This window comes from Xenopus tropicalis, chromosome 5 (genome assembly GCF_000004195.4).
Source record: "Xenopus tropicalis strain Nigerian chromosome 5, UCB_Xtro_10.0, whole genome shotgun sequence".
Taxonomy (NCBI): domain Eukaryota; kingdom Metazoa; phylum Chordata; class Amphibia; order Anura; family Pipidae; genus Xenopus; species Xenopus tropicalis.
In genome coordinates this window covers 70,894,154-70,914,545 of record NC_030681.2, presented here as the reverse complement: position 1 = coordinate 70,914,545, position 20,392 = coordinate 70,894,154, and the positions used below count along the sequence as shown (strand labels likewise).

At 36.2% G+C, this 20,392-nt stretch overlaps 1 protein-coding gene across 15 annotated transcripts in view; it reads right to left on the bottom strand.

The window, feature by feature from the left end:
- eya4 (EYA transcriptional coactivator and phosphatase 4) overlaps positions 1-20,392 on the bottom strand; it is a 171,958-nt gene that overhangs the window by 32,277 nt on the left and 119,289 nt on the right. For 9 of the 15 annotated variants that reach the window (XM_031902413.1, XM_012963589.3, XM_031902412.1 and 6 more), the window contains 6 exons: positions 17,407-17,549; positions 16,091-16,234; positions 15,792-15,871; positions 14,568-14,751; positions 8,834-8,970; positions 3,527-3,610 (listed from right to left, as the gene is read on the bottom strand). In XM_031902413.1, coding sequence (XP_031758273.1) covers positions 3,527-3,610; positions 8,834-8,970; positions 14,568-14,751; positions 15,792-15,871; positions 16,091-16,234; positions 17,407-17,549 — 772 coding nt within the window. The remainder of the gene's footprint in view (positions 1-3,526; positions 3,611-8,833; positions 8,971-14,567; positions 14,752-15,791; positions 15,872-16,090; positions 16,235-17,406; positions 17,550-20,392) is intronic. The other 6 variants (XM_004914593.4, XM_031902414.1, XM_031902420.1 and 3 more) reach the window with 1 other exon arrangement.

Genomic DNA, 20,392 nt, shown 5'->3' with positions numbered 1-20,392 from the left:
CTAGTTATCCCCATCGTTAATATGTATTTTTGGACAAAATACAGCATTTCATGACTAATCCACCCCTCAGACTAAGGAAGAGAAGGTGCTTTTACAAAATTAATATAAAAAGACTTCCAAATATAAACATTATTAACTGTTCCTAGTACTACCAATATTCGGGGGGGGGGGGGGGTCTTAACATATGACCATCACCCCTTAGAGGCTTGCATACTTTATTTCTTGACTGGTGGTTGTAGGTTTTATAGTAACTTTAAATGAATCTTGGCAAAGAAGGAAATATGAACAGAGATATACACATACACAAAGGACAACTAGGAAACAACAGCAGGTGTCTGAATTCTGAAGAGCGCTTAGAGGAGTGTCTCAGGGGTTCTGAGGGCCATCATTCCTGAAGCATACCACATTTGCCATGCCAAGAGCAGTGTATTCAGGAATACCATCATAGCATAGATGTCACTGGATAAAGTATCATTTGGAGTGTTCATCAAACATTACCAGGGGTTTAGTACTGGATAGTCATGTTCCTGAACGGCTTAAGTGACAGTTACGATGATATAAAAATAAAACAGTTTGTGACTTCGAGCATAGCTCAAAAATGACATCTGCAGCACTGTATCTTCATACCAAGACATGTCATGTACCAATTAGAGGTAATAAAAGTACTATTACCCTTTTCCCAAAAGATCCACCTATTGTTGGCCAGGTAGCATAGTTGCCGCTGTACTGTTGTTTAAGGAATGAATACAAGAATGTTTGTTATAAAAGTAACTTTTAGGGGCATATTTATTAAATATCAACTTGGGAATCCAGAGGGTTACCTAACAGTTCCAAATGTTCCCAGTTATTAACATTATAGACTGTCAGTAAAGCGGTTGAATTATAATTGACACCTTTATAAAATGAAAGTATCAGTTTGTTAGAATGTGATCAACTGAGCAAACTGCAAGCAGAGGTTAATGACTGGACAAATCTTTTCCATGTTGGAACAAATCCTTTCAGCATGGACAAGAAATTGTTAGGTCTGTAAAGATCAGCATCTTTTACTGAGCCGCAATTAGTAAAAAATGCAGTCCTGTCATTCAATCCCAACACTGGGATTGGTATACAGTAGAGATGTGGTGATTTTGCAGACTGTATGTTCTGTTTGTTATATACAGTATAATTGGCAGTTTACTTACATCGCTTTCTGCTGTTGATTCTTTTCATAGAATTCTTTATCTGCTATGTGTTGAAGATTCTTATTTAACCAGCAAAGAAATAAATGTTTACATGTTTTTCGCCATATACATTGATGCACATGATGTATTTTTAACTCACAGGCTTTTTTGAATGTTCAGGAGTAAATAAATGGCAGCTGTTTGATCTGGCAATTAAATCATATACATCTTGAGAAAATTGATTTGTTATGTATAGTTGGAATTATGTAAACATCAGTTACACAGGCACCAAAGCATTAGCAGGTTACTTGGCCAAAAACTGTAATGTGCCATGTATAATGAAATCATTCTGACTGTGCAAAGTGTGCATTTTGATTTGTAAAGGACTCATTTTTTTTTTTCTTGCATTTAGCCATAAAAGGCTACATTTTTGCAATGTATGTTAATTTGCTATTTTAAGTGTTTTTTAGCACAGTTTTAGACAGTGTTATACCGCAGGCAGGCTGCAGCTCAACAGTTTTTTGAAGCCCCAAAGTGTCAGGGAATGTAAATTGCAAAAGTGTTAAGAAGTAGGTTTGCATCAGTTCATTTTTCAGTTTAGATTCCCTTTAAAATGTACAAATCTTAAAGATTGCTAAACACATAATTTTTATAGCAAAGTCCTGAGTATAAGTGTATAGAGGTCCCAGCAATCCACTGACCTAAGAGGGTCAGCACAATTCAGCCACCCTTGTTTGGATAAGTTATGTAATATCCTGTTGAACAGCCAGTGGTACAGCTGGTTGGATAAGCATAAAAGCTTTCATTAGCTATCTTTAATGTAATTCTCCAATGATATCCTAAAAAATACTATCAATAGAGCTTTTTAATAAAAATAAGACAAACAAGGGCTAAAGTTGAAATCTGGCAATTTTTTCATACTGGCAAACCACCTTTATAAAGATAGGGCAGCTACTTTTGCATCTCATTATCTATTTCACCTCCATCCTGTTAATGTCCCGCATGTCACTTCTTCATGGTAAATTCTCTAAAGAGTTTTTCTTACTACATAGAATTTCAGCAGGAGAAAACTCAGCACATTTATTTCACAGAAGCATACTCATGGTCTTTAGTAAATGTAAAAATATGCCCGACAAATCGAAGTGAACTTTGGTGAGGTTAGACTAGTACAAAATTCACACATTAGTATGCATCATGATCTGTATCTGAACATCTACACATAAGGAAAAACTCAAGACTAAAGTAAAACTGCCCACAAAAGAAGGGTCTTGTCAATTGTAGAGCCCAATTTTGAACCATTTTTTGACCCCCCCCTAGACTTAAGGGTAAAAACTGGCAAACATGTCTGACACAAGAGATCTGTCATGAGGCAATTTTTTTCAAGTTAATATATAGATAGTTGACGGATCAGAGTGTACAGGTGTTGTTCTTTGTGAACTAGAGTGAATAAATCACCTCCTTTTTGCATAAATGCTGTTGCTGATGTGCAGCTTCCAGTAGCAATCAATAAGGTCTTTGCTTTCATTTTCTAAATTGCTGTAGACTGTTCAAAATGAATTGCTGATTGGTTGCTATTGGCATCTTGTGAAATGTACCATCATGTTAGTACATCAGCTCTACAAGGTACAGTTTTAGTGATGGAAAGGGTTAGGAAGGGTAGTCACAGACAACCTTACTGGGGTTTGCTTATTATATACAGGTCTCTTGCCTACACTTGATAGGGTATGATAACCCATGAAATATTATAAGATACTACAGCAGTGGGCACCCTAATGCAATGACATTATGCCAAATATTGAGAAATCTTAACAGAGAAACACTATTCTGTACAACTTGAATAGAGAAATAGTGATGAGCGAATCTGTTCTGTTTCGTTTTGACGGAAAATTAGTGAACCTTTGAAAATTCGTAAAACGCCAGAAATAAGGCACATCAAAAAAAATTGTTGTACGCATGAAAAAAAATTGTTTGGATGTGGGACATTCTTTTTATGCATGTGACAATATTTTTTTGACTCCTGTATCAATTATTGGTCATGCGGCAAATTTTTCTGTGGCGAAAAATCTCACTCATCACAATATTTTGACACTTTTAGTACAAGCTGGATGTCACTCAAAGAGTATATAGGGCATTTAATCACAGTCATCATCAGCTTTCATAAGAAAGAGAATATTGTATGGAATACAGTATCTGGCTACTTACAATGTAAAAATATTTTGCATAAAATAACTGTGTTAATGAAAGATTCCAAGATAATTATACATTCGTATTTAACATGTTTTACAATTAGTGGATTAAATAGTAGATTAAGACATCTGGGTATATTTTGTACACTTTCTGTATTTAAAAAAAAAAAAAACCCTCACCTTGCCATACTTTTGTGCAAACGTTCCAGTTAGTAGCGAATGAAAGATGATGATTGTTTCATCCAAGTCCCATATAAACACTCGCTGAAACATAGGTAAGATAAGGACAGAAGAATAAATATATCAGTGGTGACATCTGAAAAATATGAACACATGCAAATACAGTCTTAAAGGATACAGTACTATTTTATATAATTTTCCATGAAGTCACAATTTTCCGTAAGTTACTTTCTAACTTTACTAATGAACTAGTAAACATAATTACTCGTAAGGGCTGTCTCTTTCTGGTTCAGATTTTGCAGATGTGTAGAATTTTCTGCGCTAAGCCTTGCACTGACACAGTGATCCGCATCATTAAGCCAAGCAGGTTTCCTTGTAAGACACACATGTTTAAACAGCAAGAGAAGCCTGGCCAAAATCCAATACATTGTCTGTAAGGTAACAGCTGGTTTTTGTATGTGTATGTTTGCCTTCTCTTGACTTATAGAAACACATTTTGTTAATTTCTCTTTCTAAGAGAAAAGCCATTGTTATCAACTGAGATCTAATCTACATTCAATTTTAATTGCTAATAACCTGCAGTTCCTTCAATTTTGCAAACAGAAAAAAATGTTTAGCTTTGGAATATGATATTTTACAACTTGATTATTAAACTATAGTTACTATAACTAGTTCCTAGATGGTTTTTATATCAGTTAAATGCTCAGATTAGAAATTAAGTTTATCTACAGACAAGCAAAAATTCAATTTTAAAATTAAATAAATATATCAACTGTATTTATCACATTTTTATATACAAAGTAATATTTTAATATATATATTTTAATTTGTCGTCAATAATTGTTTGAATAATTTTGTGTTTTGAAAAGATTCGGGTACCTACATGAGCTGAAGGGAATGTTTTGACTTCTAGATATATTTATTTTTTATTTAAGAATAATACATACATATATAGAGCAATTATGTTATATGTTGCCATTATACTGCTTATAATGAACTGCATGTCTAAACTTAATGGAAAAGTGATAGAACATTTTTTTGTTTGAATGTGTCTATATATATATACAGTATATATATATATATATATATATATATATAAAATAATCATCTGTGGCCAGCACACCCTTCAATGTTTCATCAAAAATTTTTTATTTTAAATATATTGTAAAAGGTTTTAACAATATATTTAACATATATGAAACATTGAAGGGTGTGCTGGCCACAGATGATTATTTTCTATACAGACATAATTTTGGCTAGCACCCCGCAGAACATTGAGCCTTGGAGTGCGGACACCATTTGGATTGATATATATATATATATGTGTGTGTGTATGTTAACTATTTAGGAGCATCCTGATGGGTTTAAATACTTGGTTCAAATGGTATTTTCATATCCAAGTGGTAAAGTTATTCAGACCTGTTAATAGACCTGTGTTCAACATTTGTCAATGAATCTATCTATCTACCTATCTATCTATCTATTAATTTATCATCTATCTCTCTTGATCACTGAACTCTTCTGTACCATAATGGAACTTTCCCCTGTAAACACAGACAGATTTGCATTGGTTTGAGAAAGAGTTTCAAGAGTGTTAACAAAGCATTGCTTCCAGCTCTTTAGGCTTAAGGAGGTAGTAATTAGAGTAAAAAACTGGTTAGTGTGCTTCATTAAATAACATTAATAGTCTCTCAGAAAAGACTCCATTTGGAAGACCGGAGAAAAGCTGCCCCTAGAATTGCACCTAGCATACAAATACCATAGTAAGAGTTTGGAGTTTTGGTTAAATTATTTTTCATGTAGGATGTTTGTCTTGCACAAGCAACATATATTTACATACACATATAGAACCTACAAAAAGTAGGAGGCAGATTTAGCAGAATACGTATTTGTGTAGTTTTTAGGGTTTTTTTTCAACCTTTACATTTTTAAAAAGCACAAATGCCTCCTTATGTATTGAAAAATGTATTATGTATTTGAAAAAAGTGATAGCAAAAATGAGTAAAAGAATGCAAATACTTTGAATCTTGAACTTTATGTCACGTTAATAACTCAAATACAGTTAAATATAACTTGAAGTGAAAGGACTACCAAAAAAATAGCTTAGGACAGCTCCCTTGACTTCTATATGATCTTCCAAGCTTTTTGTATTTTTACATTAGCATTTTTCATGGTTTTGCCATATAAGAAATCTTGATTATTAGCACAATTAATAGCTCAGTTAATATATATTTATAGGTGTTTATGTGAATTCAATTGTGTCAGTTTAAGGGGCTAAACAAGGTGGTTTTATGAAATTTGGTGTCCTGTTTTTTGATGCGTAACACACATTCGTTTTGCCACTATAGTTTTCACTTTCAAACTGCTTCTTTAAAAATGAGAAGATATTAATGCTAATACTTATGCAATACATTTTCATGTAGGAAGGTTTGTGCTGAATTTTAGCTTTGTTGGAAGATCTATACATGTGAACTAGTCAGGATTCTTTTTCTTTTTTAATTTGGCAAAAGCCCTTCTAATGCTTATTAAACTGAAGTGTGAATCTGAAGTATTTAACTCAAAATGAAACACATTCAGAGCACTGGCAGATGTAGGAGAGCCAAAGGCCCTGGCCTATAGCAGGTCAGAGAAAATTTACTAGGTGGAGCATGAGATGAGCTTCTCACTGGAAAACATTCGTCTGCTCCCCAATCTCTTAGTGTCACCTAACTTTTTTTTTTTTTTTTAACATTCATTAGAACCCTTTACCTTCACTCCTTTTACACAATTTTCATTTTCCTTTCCTCCCCATTTTTTTTGTTTTCCCAAACCAGTCTGTAGGAAAGGTTGACTTCACAAGGTTTATAAGCAGAATTCATTGGTTTCTATCCTGAATTCCAGTTTAAGCATTATTATCAATACATTCTTAACTGTTATTTTACATGTCACTGATAGAATTTTAGATTTTTAGGATCCTCTTTTATTGCTGTGCTTAAGTTTGTATCACTTTCAGAAATGTGTGGTAAATACATTACAAAGGGGAATGGCAATTTGTCCTTAAGACAGTTTCTCTACTTTTTAAGGTAATTAGGAAGCAATTTGGGCATCCTTTCTCACAGATTCCTAATAAGTGGAACAGTTTCGGGAATGTTGTCTCTGTTTACTTAGTTACCATATGGGTATGCCTGTTAGCTAAGCCTTTTTTTGTCCTTGCGTATTAGTGATAAGAGCACGCAGCTGTACAAGATCACACTCAGTGCTTCTTGATTTGTTAGCTCACTGACAGTGTTCTTAATCAAAAATGTTTTATTTAAGAGATTGAATATCTTTTTATGGCTACCAACAATTTGTATAGTTAGAAATAATCTTCAATTATATATGCTCTGCATAATACACTATATATAAACAAGTTCAGCAGCCACACTAATGGTTCTTGTTTTTAGCTTCCTAAAACTCTTCAGTCAAGTTTATATAATGATTGCCCAACTGTATGCCAAAGAAACTTGCACATAGAAAAGAGAATGGAAATGAAACCAGAGCTGCACTGTGTATTGTATGTGCCAGGCAACACAGGTTTAACAGTGCTGCGAAAAACAAAATGCGGATGTTGAACTACAGTCTAAGACTATTAAAATGTTGCCCAAAGGATATCAAGACTTTAAATTAGAGGCACCCTTTAGCCATGTGGTATATCTAGTGTATACATTATGTATACATGTGTGGAGTGGGGAGCAATATCAAACACTATAGACAGCAAAGCTTTAATGCAAAAAATCACTGATTCTTCTTTGGTGTATGTTTCATTAAGCATCTTCGGAGACGTTTGATAAATGGCTCAGAAAAACAGATAGTAACTAAATGACTGCACTGTCACTGAAGCCAACAACCAGGGATGTCTGGCCTCTACACTGGTTCTATGGAAGCTTCATGTGGGCTGGCTAATGGTGGATAGCAGAAGTTGCTTTATGACTCTAGCCTATGAAATGATTTCTGTTTAAATAAGTTAAGATACAGCTTAAGTGATTGTAGGACATCACTTAAATAGGGGCTTGGGTACCCTTGGGATAAAATTAGAAAGCGCTAGAACATTTTAAAAAAAGGTGCATTCCTAACAGTTAAGTGGCAATACTTATTAGTTACTTTAAATGTCAGAACAATCACATTTGTGTTATAAAAATGACTCTGCTATAAAAGCAAGCTACACTAATACAATAATAAATACATATTCAGTAACACCTTGGAAAGTGGCCAATTTTGATTCCTACTAGTTGAAACTAGGATTGTAAATATTGGCAAAATATCAGTCTATAAAAACAAATATCTACAACCAAGAAACGAATTTTCCCATTATATGGTGCCTGTAGAACAAATAAACTTTCAGCAGACTTAAACAACACTTTATATCAGAGATGGATACGTGAAAATGTTGTATATAGACTTCTGTTCACACAATACCCGGGGTCATATTTATAAGGGTGTGTAAAATATTTAGATAAAAAAAGGAATAAAATATGTTGCATATTTCTAAAGCTGCATTGTTTGCACACAGAAATAATCCAATCCTCATATTTAGTTAGATTTAATCTGATGCATCAACACCCAGCACAAGAGTTTGTAAGATCTGATCTGACCTCAGTAGGGCAGTGATCTCCAACCAGTGGCTCGTGAACAACATGTCTCTCACCAACCCCTTGGATGTTGCTCTCAGTGCCCCCAAACCCGGTAGTTATTTTTGAATTCATGACTTGGTGGCAAGTTTAGTTTGAATAAAAACAAAACATTTTCTACTAAATAAAGCCCCCTGTAAGCTGATAGAGTGCATAGAGGCTGCCTAATAGCCAATCACAGCCCTTATTTGGCACCTCCATGAACTTTTATGATGCTTGTGTTGCTCTCCAAGTCTGTTTACATTTGACTGTGGCTCACGAGGTTGGGGACCCCTACGGCGTAGGGTGTAATATAAAGTTGGATCAGATAAAGTCTGATGGTATGTTTTGTTCATGCATCTCCATCTGACAGTCAATGTATTTCAATAAGAAATACACCACCTCAGACCTGGCATAGCCCTTTTTAAACAAATTTAGGTGGGAAAACTTCTGGCATGAAAAAATGGTTTAAAAAACTGTCAAAATGAGGAAGAGCTCAATGCCAGAATTTTACAAATTTCATAAAATCAGTACATAGAATTATAAATACCATATGTTATAACAAGTAATAAGATGTTAAAGTTGCAAACTTTGGTGTAGTTTAAACATTGTTTCTTACACACTTGTATAAATATACCACATAAAATCCTCAGTGATAAAGAATTAAAATTTCTGGTTGTACCTCCAGATCACTGTCAGGTGGAGGTGATGGATTATTTTTTCGTCCCCTGCCTCGCGATTTTGACCCAGCAGTCCTACAAGTTCTGTCATCAAGGTCTTTGATGGGTGTTGAGGGACTCTGGACCGCATCAAACTCCCCTATTTATTTAATTGAAAAAGGCACACATAAATTTCACATAAATCTCACATTAAATGAGTTAGCGATAAATAAGATGGACTGTTAAACTAAAATTGTAAGTCAACTTTTATTTGTTCTATTTTTTTTTAATGTTTTGGCCAGCAGCTCCCTAGTTTAGACTTTAAATTCTTCCATCAGCCCAAGGAATCAGGCGCTGGTCTGAATGAAAGACTAAAAGATACAACATTTAGGTTCCAAATTAGTCTATTTTTAAGTTGCTGCTCTTTTTCTGGAATCCAGATGGCATTTAAAAGTTCAAACAGAATAGAAATAATTCAAAAACTGCAAAAAATACCCCAACTGCAAATGCACTTAGAATGTTAGTGCTGGCATTATACTAAAGTTTATACTAAGATGCACTTCCCCCTTCAGGTTTAAAAGAATGCATGTAATATATAAACAAATAGCAATTAACCTACACTTACAGGAACTACTGAAAGAGCAATGGATGTGATTAAATAGAAATAAACCTGTTCTTACTGTTTTGTTATTGTTTTCTTCAAAAATGAGTTCCTGTCAGTACAACTAATAAGTATCTTGGTGCAAATCAAACTGCACCATATAGCATACATTATAAAGATACATTTAACTTAATATGTCATAGGATTACTTTACCAGAATGCATCATTTATACATGTTTTCTCTCATTATAAAATGCAGGTTTGGTCCTATTCTGCAATCCAAACCTGCTTTATTGCTACACAGTGAATGTTAAAACTGCAGCAGTGACCATGGTGGAAACATTGTACAGCATCCTATTTAAAAAAATCATTACGTAGTTGTGTGCAAACCCCAATTTAACATTTAAAACACCACGTGGGAATATGAATAAGACCATTCTCATGTATACAAACAGAAAGAACCCAGAAGCAATGTGTTCATATATATTTAATGACTTTTTGTTTGCAAAGTATATATACCCACTGACTTTCCACATTTACAATAACCTTTGTGTTTTCTTGAATAGCAGAATCTCCCATTTTTGCATTCCCCAGCTGTCCATAAATCCATTTCCTCTCCTATAATCAAGACTCCAAGACTTTTACAATCCCTTTGACCACTTCTGGCATCATTTTTTTTATTCTTTTCAAACTTATACTTATCACACTTCACCACATCTGCTACTTGGGCTGTTGGAAAGAAATCAAATCATTACAAGCCAAAAGGGCACTATAGTAAAGGCAGCTGTTCTGTGCCATTCCAAGGACTTTCACTGCATTGGAAACCACAGACTTTTACAAACAGTTGAGTGAAAGTAAAATATTGGAAGGACAATAATAAACAAAATGTGTGTTGAGTGAACAGGGGTTTATTGTTATTTTCTTGCAATATTTCTAAAAATATAATCTGGTTAAATAAAATATTTTTGAGGAATGTATAAATTGTGTATAGCATTAATAACAAATCTTTTAGCCTGCTCTAGTTATTTTCTTTCAGTTTTTCTCAAGTACTGTTAGAATGTATACAGGCCATGGTTACTCCACAAAAGTTTGGAACACTAGTATATGTCAGAATGTGCTTTGATAATGTCCAAAGGGTGAAGGACACCCAAAATCCTCAGCACTTCTTGGTGAGAATCAATGTATATTATTATCCTCAATAAAATATAGCCATACGTGCAGAAATGCTGCCTCCTCTTGATAAAAGCTCCCCTTTTAGATGAGCCTCGAAATATGTGTATAAGAATGTTGATGGAAGCGCATGTAAAACAAAACAAAAATATATGGTGCAAATCAAATGAGAAATAATATATATAATGGCCACTGCCGTGAATGCTTTAATTAAACACCACTATAGTGTAAAACCAAGACTATATATATATTATAGCTGCTCACCAGAACGATTCATAAGTAAACATGTAGACAAAACCCAGCCGGACATTGATTGGAGCAGGGATCCAGGGCTCCGTTCAACAATGTATACAAGGCAAAAGAAGCAGATATAGTGTAAAACTGTTTAATGAAAGTAAAAAGCCCTGCGCACTGCAGGCTACTTACAAAGTAGTAGTGATGTAAAAGCAGATAACAATCTTTTGCCTTGTATACATTGTTGAACGGAGCCCTGGATCCCTGCTCCAATCAATGTCCGGCTGGGTTTTGTCTACATGTTTACTTATGAATCGTTCTGGTGAGCAGCTATAATATATATATAGTCTTGGTTTTACACTATAGTGGTGTTTAATGAAAGCATTCACGGCAGTGGCCATTATATATATTATTTCTCATTTGATTTGCACCATATATTTTTGTTTTGTTTTACATGCGCTTCCATCAACATTCTTATACTCAGAATGTGCTTTGAGCACAGTAAATTCCTTGGGCTCTGGCAATAGGTTTAAGAGAAATGATATCAATTATAAGTGCTCTCACCAAATAGTAAGACTTAAACATGCTGGCTAGCAGACTGTACAAGCGTTCAAAAAATATATCACTTAGGTGATGGTGAAAGCATTCAGCAAAGTCTATACGAAAACTTTAAAGAGTGCCCTTCCTACACAGAATTAAAAACAGCCTCATTTAGAAACCCATTTTCTATAAAGCAGGAGAATCTTTGCATAACAGGCTTTCGTATCAAAACCACAAACACAGAATGCTGGTAATACCTCTGCAAATGCTACAGACATTGAAGCACAACAAGCCCCATAAGGGTGCATTAGACTGGGAGTCAATGGTGTATATTAAAGGACATGTAAAGCCTACATTTGCCTACAGTGTATATCAGTTTTGCACCTCTCCCCCACCCAAATGGCGTTATTTGTACTGCATATATCCCCTCTGTTTGCTAGCACCATCACATTTTCCTAAAGCAAATAGCAGCTTTCACCCAGTGGCTATTTTTCCTCTGATACATAATCAGATTCATTTAAATCTGCAAGCAGCACACACACACACAGACCCTTATTCAGCATACATTTCATCAAGAATATAGGCTCACACAGGCACAACTGTCTCTGATAAAAGTTCTGCTTTGTTTGAGCTGAGCTAAGGAGAAATTGAAGCAGACAGCTAGAGCTGAGTTTCTATGGGAACCAGCAATGCCATCTCTTCACTGGCTGCTAGACTGGGGGGCATGTTTAGTAATCTGAGCTTAGAACAACTGAGCATGTCTGGCAAGCCAGAAATCAAAGCTAATTCCTGAGGGGGGGGGGCTGAGTGGGTTACTGGAGGAGAAGGAAATCTAAGCGATTAAGGAGATGTTGCAGCCTTACTATTAACCTCTGGACAGTCAGAATGGCAGGTATTAAAAGGTTTCAACGAGGCTGTTCACTGATTAAATTTTTGTGTCTGGGGTTTACATGTCCTTTAAGGGAGGGAAGGGCTTTTCCATTCTAGTTGGAGAAAAAAGTCCTCAGTCAGCCATAAATGTAGTTTAGGCCTGGTTTCAGGTGCAGACTGCTCAAAAAGAGTCAATGCCTATGCCCAGGTGCATATTACAAAGAATTTAAAGCACAAAATTTGTTAGAGTTTTAAAAGCATCTAAAATATTTTTTTAAAATAGGTGTGATACCAAGTTTCGGTCACATACTATAACCTTTCTAAATAACTGTACAAATATTTATTGAGAGAAAATAATTTACAACCCAACCATTATTAAAAGAGATGGCATTGTGACTGAACCCTTTGCAAGGAATACTGCATTGCCCTTCCCTTTACTATCTGTACCTTCAGAACCAAGTTTATTTCATTAAGCTAATCTCTAATTCAGAATGAGCAGCTGTCCAACTGAACGCAAGGTATGCATCTATTTTAGAATTGCATAAGTCAGCACTGAATGGTTTTTGAACAACTGTAGGTTTAACTGTCTGATTCTCTTCATACCAATGTTGTATTAACCTCTTGGAAAAAAATCTTATAAGGGCTAATTGCAAAAAGAAAACATAAAGTTAGATAACTTCATTTGGTTATGAGTATTTCCCCTAGGATGCTTTAAAAGCATATAAATAGCTGGATTTATACTGAATATATATAGGTAAAATGTCCCCCTGCTGTAAATTATCAGGATATGTGGCTATAAAGCAGTGCTGTCCAACTTCCTTCCTTACGTTAACCCATAGTCTTGCATTAAAAACATTGCCACGTCAAAAGTCAATGGATAGCTTAAGAAAGCTGTAGGCTATACATGTCCCTTTAAAGGCAGCATCAATTCTTGGGGTAATTGGTTAGTCAGTCCTGGTATGAACACACCTAGCCATATAAAACATTTTTCTTTTAGATTAAATATCTTTCAGGTAATTTCTAATATTATCCAATAGTTCAGAGGCAAAACAAGGGGACATCTTATTAAGGGAACCAAGGCTAAATATACATCTCTTGGTGACATTTACTTGTGAGGCCATGATTAAATGTTTCCATAATGTGTTTCCGTTATTTGGGGTATTTCCATTAAACTGATTTTTCTCTTTTTGTTTGTTCTCTTTTTAGGAATACATTTTTGAAAAGTGAAGCTGTGTCATTTCTACATTTAGCAGCAGCTCTGCAAGGAGTGTATCAATGGAAATTGTTCTTGGAGTTGTTTCCCTATTCTTTAGTGAGGCTTTAAATATCCAGTATTGAAGGGTATATTTTCTCTTATAAATTTTAATGATCATTCTATAGACATTGAAAAAATAAGCCAATGTCTACAAGCACAGAGCAAAGAAGAAAGGTGTTATCTGTCAGGGGCATTCCATCTGCTCATAATAGCCTGATCGATATATACTAAGATACTAAACATACATTTGTTATTTTTAACAGCATACTGGCATCATTGTTATAGGAGATAAGGTATTGACTGCAGTTGTACAAGCCTTTTTCTGTAGCATTGACAGAGATTTTGTATGATAGGTCAGCCTTACTCAGTGCAAGGGACTAAGCAGTTTGTGAAGTTTATGACAGCAGCTGCTTGGGGCCCACCATCTAAACAAAGTACTGGTTTACTTTACAGTGTTAGGGCTCTGGTACACGGGGAGATTAGTCGCCCGCGGCAAAACTCCCTGCTCGCGGGCGACTAATCTCCCCGAGTTGCCTTCCCTCTGCCATCCCACCGGCGAACATGTAAGTCGCCGGCGGGATGGCAGACGCGGCGGCGCGATTTCGCGCAAATCGCCGAAAAAGACTCGCGAGGCTTTTTCGGCGATTTCCCGAAATCGCCTCGCCGCGTCTGCCATCCCGCCGGCGACTTACATGTTCGCCGGTGGGATGGCAGAGGGAAGGCAACTCGGGGAGATTAGTCGCCCGCGAGCAGGGAGTTTTGCCGCGGGCGACTAATCTCCCCGTGTACCAGAGCCCTTATAACAGGGACAACATACCTCAAATTGAGGCTAATTAAAACACAAACAGACACAGAAATAAAAGGTGGCCTGCCAAAAAAGTGTACTGGGGAAACAAAGTAAAAAGCAATACGAAAAAAACAAGTACATTTGCCAGACCAAATTGATGATAAAAACTATGCAGGGTACATAGTATTATCAAACATTGTTTTGAGGCAGGACGTGATATTAGTAATTTAAAATACATTCACACACACCATTCAACTGAAAAAGCAACTTAGCATTGTAAAACAAACAAAAAAAATCTACCTGTTTGAAGATCTGTACCTGGTTGGGTAGTTAGGCCTGAAAGAGAATCCTGCAACTGATACGTTGATGATGAGGATGACGTACCATCCACGGTGTTATTTTGGGTCATATACGTTCCATAAGTTGATGCTGAGTAATACTGTGGATATTGGTTTTGGCCAAAAGCTGTATAAGAAGGATAATCCTGGAACAGTAGGAGCAATTTATGAAGTGAAGTAGTAAAATGATTATATGATATTTTGGCAGAAGAAAGGCTTAATTAGCATTTCACACAGAGTAAAAGCCCATATCCTGTTACTTCAGGTAGATTTAACACTGAGTTAACACTCTACCAGAGAAAATCTCTTTTAGAATTCATAGTCTTAATGTCTTAATCATGTCAAAAGCACTGTTATAGGGCATATCATTACAATAAATTCCAGAAATGCAGTTCCCCAGGTGGATAGAAAGAAACTGACAAGTGCTTGTTCCTTTTTACAATATGTACAACATAGCTTTTACCACTATGTTTTCAGAGAAAATTTGAAAATTTTTCAGTTGTAATAATAAAATAATTATGGGGAACTGAATGTTAGTTAAAGGTAACTATATTTATCTAGAGAGGGAATTTGCTTAAAGAATAAATGCTGCGCTGAACTAGAAACAGTTTCAAATGAAACAATATTTATTTCTTTGCACACAATTTTAGATCTTTCTTGATAAGAAGATTTTAATCATGCCATAACATCATTTTATGCTGGGGAAAGACAACATTTTTACCCTGACATAATAGTGTATGAACAGATGAATCAGATGCAATACAATAAGAAAAACATCTTACAGTTTATATCAAAATTTCACTCTGCACCAGAACTTAATGCTTATTTATATTAACGCTTTAGCAAAGCCACCTGAATGGTCTGGATATTCTGGCTGTATACAGCAATAAACTAAAATAAACTGTAGAGTTGAATATAATAGTTAGTGTCAAATACGAGAAAATGTTAGTCAGCTGAAAAGTTTTCCAGTGCAAACCCAAAAAATTCTCCCCTTATGATTTTTTTATTTTCATTTTAGGATAAATACACTACATTACAGCAGATTAAAATATAATAAAATTCACTTTAGTTTAATCTCTCAAAAATGTAAGCTTCGCAATAAATGTCTAACTCTGAAATATGATCAGAATCTTTGGTTTGTTAATCTGTTTCATCAATATTATCTTAACAATGGGAGCTTTCATACCTGTTGAGCATTTGTAAAGTTGGTTGAATTTGAGACGGAGTTGTTTGCATAAATGCTAGACGAGGGGGGGAAACTAGAACCTGCAAATGGAAATAGAAGATTAAGAAAACTGTTTACTTGATGGTGATAGATATAAATATCTACCCAAATAGCATTTGTAGATTTTTTTAACTGGAGCATTGCATTGTTAACACACTAAAACAAAGTAAGCATCAACTTATTTCCTTTTAAGTAACCATTATATACAGCTTGTACTGTTTTGGTGCAAGTATTCTACAAAAAAATAATACTTGAGGTACCTGGCATTTGGTAAGAGTATGGAGTTTGGCCTGGCTGTGGTGGTGAAAATCCGGGGCTGTAGCTTAAGCATGCACTTTGCAATGGAGATTGTGTTTGTGACAGCCCACTCTCTGTCTTAATCCCTGGCAACATTACACCTAAATCTGTAGGGAAAATAATTAGTGAGAAGACAATTTGTGAGCATTAGTCACTTACAAGGTACAGTAGCAACATTGGGGGCAAGTAAAACAAAATTCTAACCATCTCCTAGTTGTTAAGTTTATTAAACCTTTATACTTGTACTTATCCAATCATCCATTTTATGAGGTAAGCTAATGAAAGTATGCTTTTTTAAATAAACAATTTGAAAGGGATATTTTTTTAAATACAGGTATGGGACCTGTTAACCAGAATGCTTAGGACCTTGGATTTTTAGATAAGGGATCTTTCCGTAATTTGGATCTTCATAACTTGTCTGCTAAAAATCATTTAAACATTAAATAAACCCAATAGGCTTGTTTTGCCACCAATATGGATTAATTATATCTTAGTTGAGATCAAGTACAAGGTACTGTTGTATAATTACAGAGAAAAGGAATTAGAATTATTTGATCATAATGGAGTCTATGGGAGATGGCCTTTCTGTAATTTCGGAACTTTCAGGATAACGGGTTTCCAGATAAGGGATCCCATACCTGTACTGCATACTTATTCTGGCATAATAAATTATTTACATCCATATTCATTCTGTATTCTCAATCTTCAAAAACACATCATCAACTTAAGATGTCCTTTTAACAGTATTGTGACATGTGGCCTCTTTGCAGATTCCTGCTACCATCATAAATATTAAGAAGCAGCACTAGTTAAATATAAACTTAGGTAAATCTCCACTTATTTTCAGGGGGTTCTCAATATCAACCCTTCTCCTTTCCTAGGTAGAAGTGCTTATGTTGTGCTCAAAGGAACAAAGGAAGAGCAGGGCCTTTCTAGAGAAACTGCAGGTTAAGCAAGGATTGAATAAGCATCTGTTTTCTGAGAGACATAGGAGAGTTCATCGTGGAAAGTGCAGAATCACAGCACCCCATATCATAATATTGTGGTTGATTAGATGTTTCACTCAAACTGAATACTGATGTATTTTCAAAGAGGATTAAAGAAAGTATCCTACACACTGAAGGGTAGAAAAGGTTTAAAGTTTATATTTTGAAGACCTTTAAATCAAAAATATTTCACCAAATACATATCTTTTCTAGTAGCAGTACCCTAACATAATAGTTTATTAGCAGGCCTTTCTATGCAGCACTATATACTGTAAGAAAATTCTGAAACTTACCATATGTTGGTAAACTGTAAGGCTGTCCCGTTTGAGAGTAAGCTGTGTAAACTGTAGGTTGCTGCATTCCAGAATATTGACTCTGTCCACCATAGGCTGACATTGTTTGTGCTGCTGGAGTTGATAGAATGTGTGGATAGGGTCTACATATAAAAAAAGAAAAAGGAGATCAGCTCAATTGCGGAAACTACACAGAATCTTTAATCAAATTATCAGGTAGATGCTTTGGAATCAGAGGGGCAGAGTTAACATTGCACTTTATCAATATGATTAGATCAATATGATCTAAAATGAATCAGATCACAATGCTTCCCCGCTGATTGACAGTGACCCTCTAAATCAGTGCTGTCCAACTTCTGTTGTACCGAGGGCCAGAATTTTTCCGACCTACGTGGTGGAGGGCCGATAATGGATGCCAGTTTTGACCACTCCCCTTTTTGAAACCACACCCACTTGAAACCACACCCATGTTATCACATGACCATACCCATATTAATGGTTGTAGTACAGCAAAAACCTGCCATACTCTGCCTGCCCTACCCTGCCTGTGTGTGCCATACTCTGCCTGCCCTACCCTGCCTGTGGCCATACTCTGCCTACCCTACCCTGCCTTTGTGTGTGCCATACCCTGCCTTCCCTACCCTGCCTGTGTGTGCCATACTCTGCCTGCCCTACCCTGCCTGTGTGCCATACTCTGCCTACCCTACCCTGCCTGTGTGCCATACTCTGCCTGCCCTACCCTGCCTGTGTGCCATACTCTGCCTGCCCTACCCTGCCTGTGTGCCATACTCTGCCTACCCTACCCTGCCTTTGTGTGTGCCATACTCTGCCTGCCCTACCCTGCCTGTGTGTGCCATACTCTGCCTTCCCTACCCTGCCTGTGTGTGCCATACTCTGCCTACCCTACCCTGCCTGTGTGCCATACTCTGCCTACCCTACCCTGCCTTTGTGTGTGCCATACTCTGCCTTCCCTACCCTGCCTGTGTGTGCCATACTCTGCCTTCCCTACACTGCCTGTGTGTGCCATACTCTGCTTGCCCTATGCTGCCTGTGTGTATGGCACACACAGGCAGCCTACAGTGACACAATGCTGGCACTGCTCCTACAGTCTGCACAATAACTATATATTAAAAACTTTTTAATTGCAGTACCACCTCAGTATATGTTCTTTTTGTAGTATGCAGGGATTATTTGTGGGTTTCTACTGCTCCTGAGGTGTGAACAGGGGAACAATGGGGGGAACAGCCTGAGCCTGAGGTGTGAACACTGCAGGGGGTGAACAATGCAGAGATTAAAAGGTGTGAACAACACAGGGGATCACATATTTAAACAATACAGCCTGATTACAGCCTGAATCTGAGGTGAGAACCATGCAGGGGGCCAGTTAATCACAGTACTGATACCATTTAAAGTTTACACAAGAGTAAGCCATCAAAGCAGCCAGACAGGTGGGGGGCCACACAGAGGGCCGCCAGTTGGACAGCACTGCTCTAAATGAACAACACCTTTCAAAACAATGATGTTCTAAAGCACTCAATGCAACAACTTTAACATAATTTGGTGCTATATCACACTTGCAGTTTATTTTAAGGTTGTGCCATCTTTATATAAATTATCTTGCTGCCAGGTTTTATCTTTCTGGTTAAGTAATATTGGTTTAGGCAATATCTGTATCTAAAAAATGTATGCCAATGTCACACTTATGTCAATGCCTAACCATCTCACAACTCATTGGATTAGTTTTTAAAACAAAACTACCAAAAAGGCAAGGGTGATTACAAGGATACAGCACTGTATTTTATACATAAAGCCATAAAAACAAGTAATCCCTTTCTCATAAAAAAAAACTATTCTGTGGTGCTATCTTACTTCAGTGCTGATGAATAAGATGAGCATAGTTCAAACCCACTGTGCTAAAGTGCAAGCTTCCTCCCATAACAGCTTTCCTATACAAAGCGTGCAGAAAACTCGTGGATGTGGGTGCCAGTGATGGCATTTTAGCACAAATAAGAACTTGGGATCAAATACTCTCTTTTATTTCCAGATAACCTATACCATTTTCATTTACAATGAAACAAAATGTTGTATGAACTCACTCTAATTCAAGCATGCATAGCTCTCCATACAGTTATGATTTTGCTATAACAGGGATTTTCACTTCTATAAAAACTGGCAGCAATAAAAAATATATGTTAACAGTTGCTGGGCACATAGTATAAGTGTAGAGGTACTACATTGTCTATAGCATACAGCAAAGACTTTAAAACAGAAGTCCACATTCTCTTGTGATCTTACTTCCTTACTGTGTGTCCAGGCAGTTTATCTTTCCATGCACTATGTGAAATATTGGCCACCAGCATTTTAATTGCTGTAGTTTTCCAAGTGATTATGGTTTATGCAATTTGATGTATCCAATGCATGCAATTTAATTGTGGCAGGTCAACATAAATATACCAACAAAATATTTATTGAGGTCTGACCCAGAATTTCACACCTTAAATGACACTTAATTAATAATTCCAGTGCCTTAACATAGATGGAACTAATCAATTTAGGGGGACTATAAGTTTATCTTTATACACTACATATTAGTCATACACTTTTACACCCATGCATACAGTGATTTGTATTTAGCTGACAGTTCGTGGCACACTAATATGTTTTTTTTCTTAGATAAGCTGCACACAGAGCACATAGGCGCACTCAAGGCTAGCACCAAAACAGCAGACCTATCCCTTGACACAAGTGAGGCAATGTAAAGTTATGGAAAGTAAAAGACCATTTGCTGCATTTCAGTGTCACATGACACTGTGGCTCCATTATTCTGAGAATATGACACTAGCATGTAATCACTTTCAGAACTCTCAGTTCTGTAATTGGAATAAGAAGCAGAAAGGTATGCTGAAGGGCGCGGCAGGTTGCAGCAAACAATTAGCTCATTAAAAGATGATATTTATATGACCAGTAACACAAAAATGAAATTATA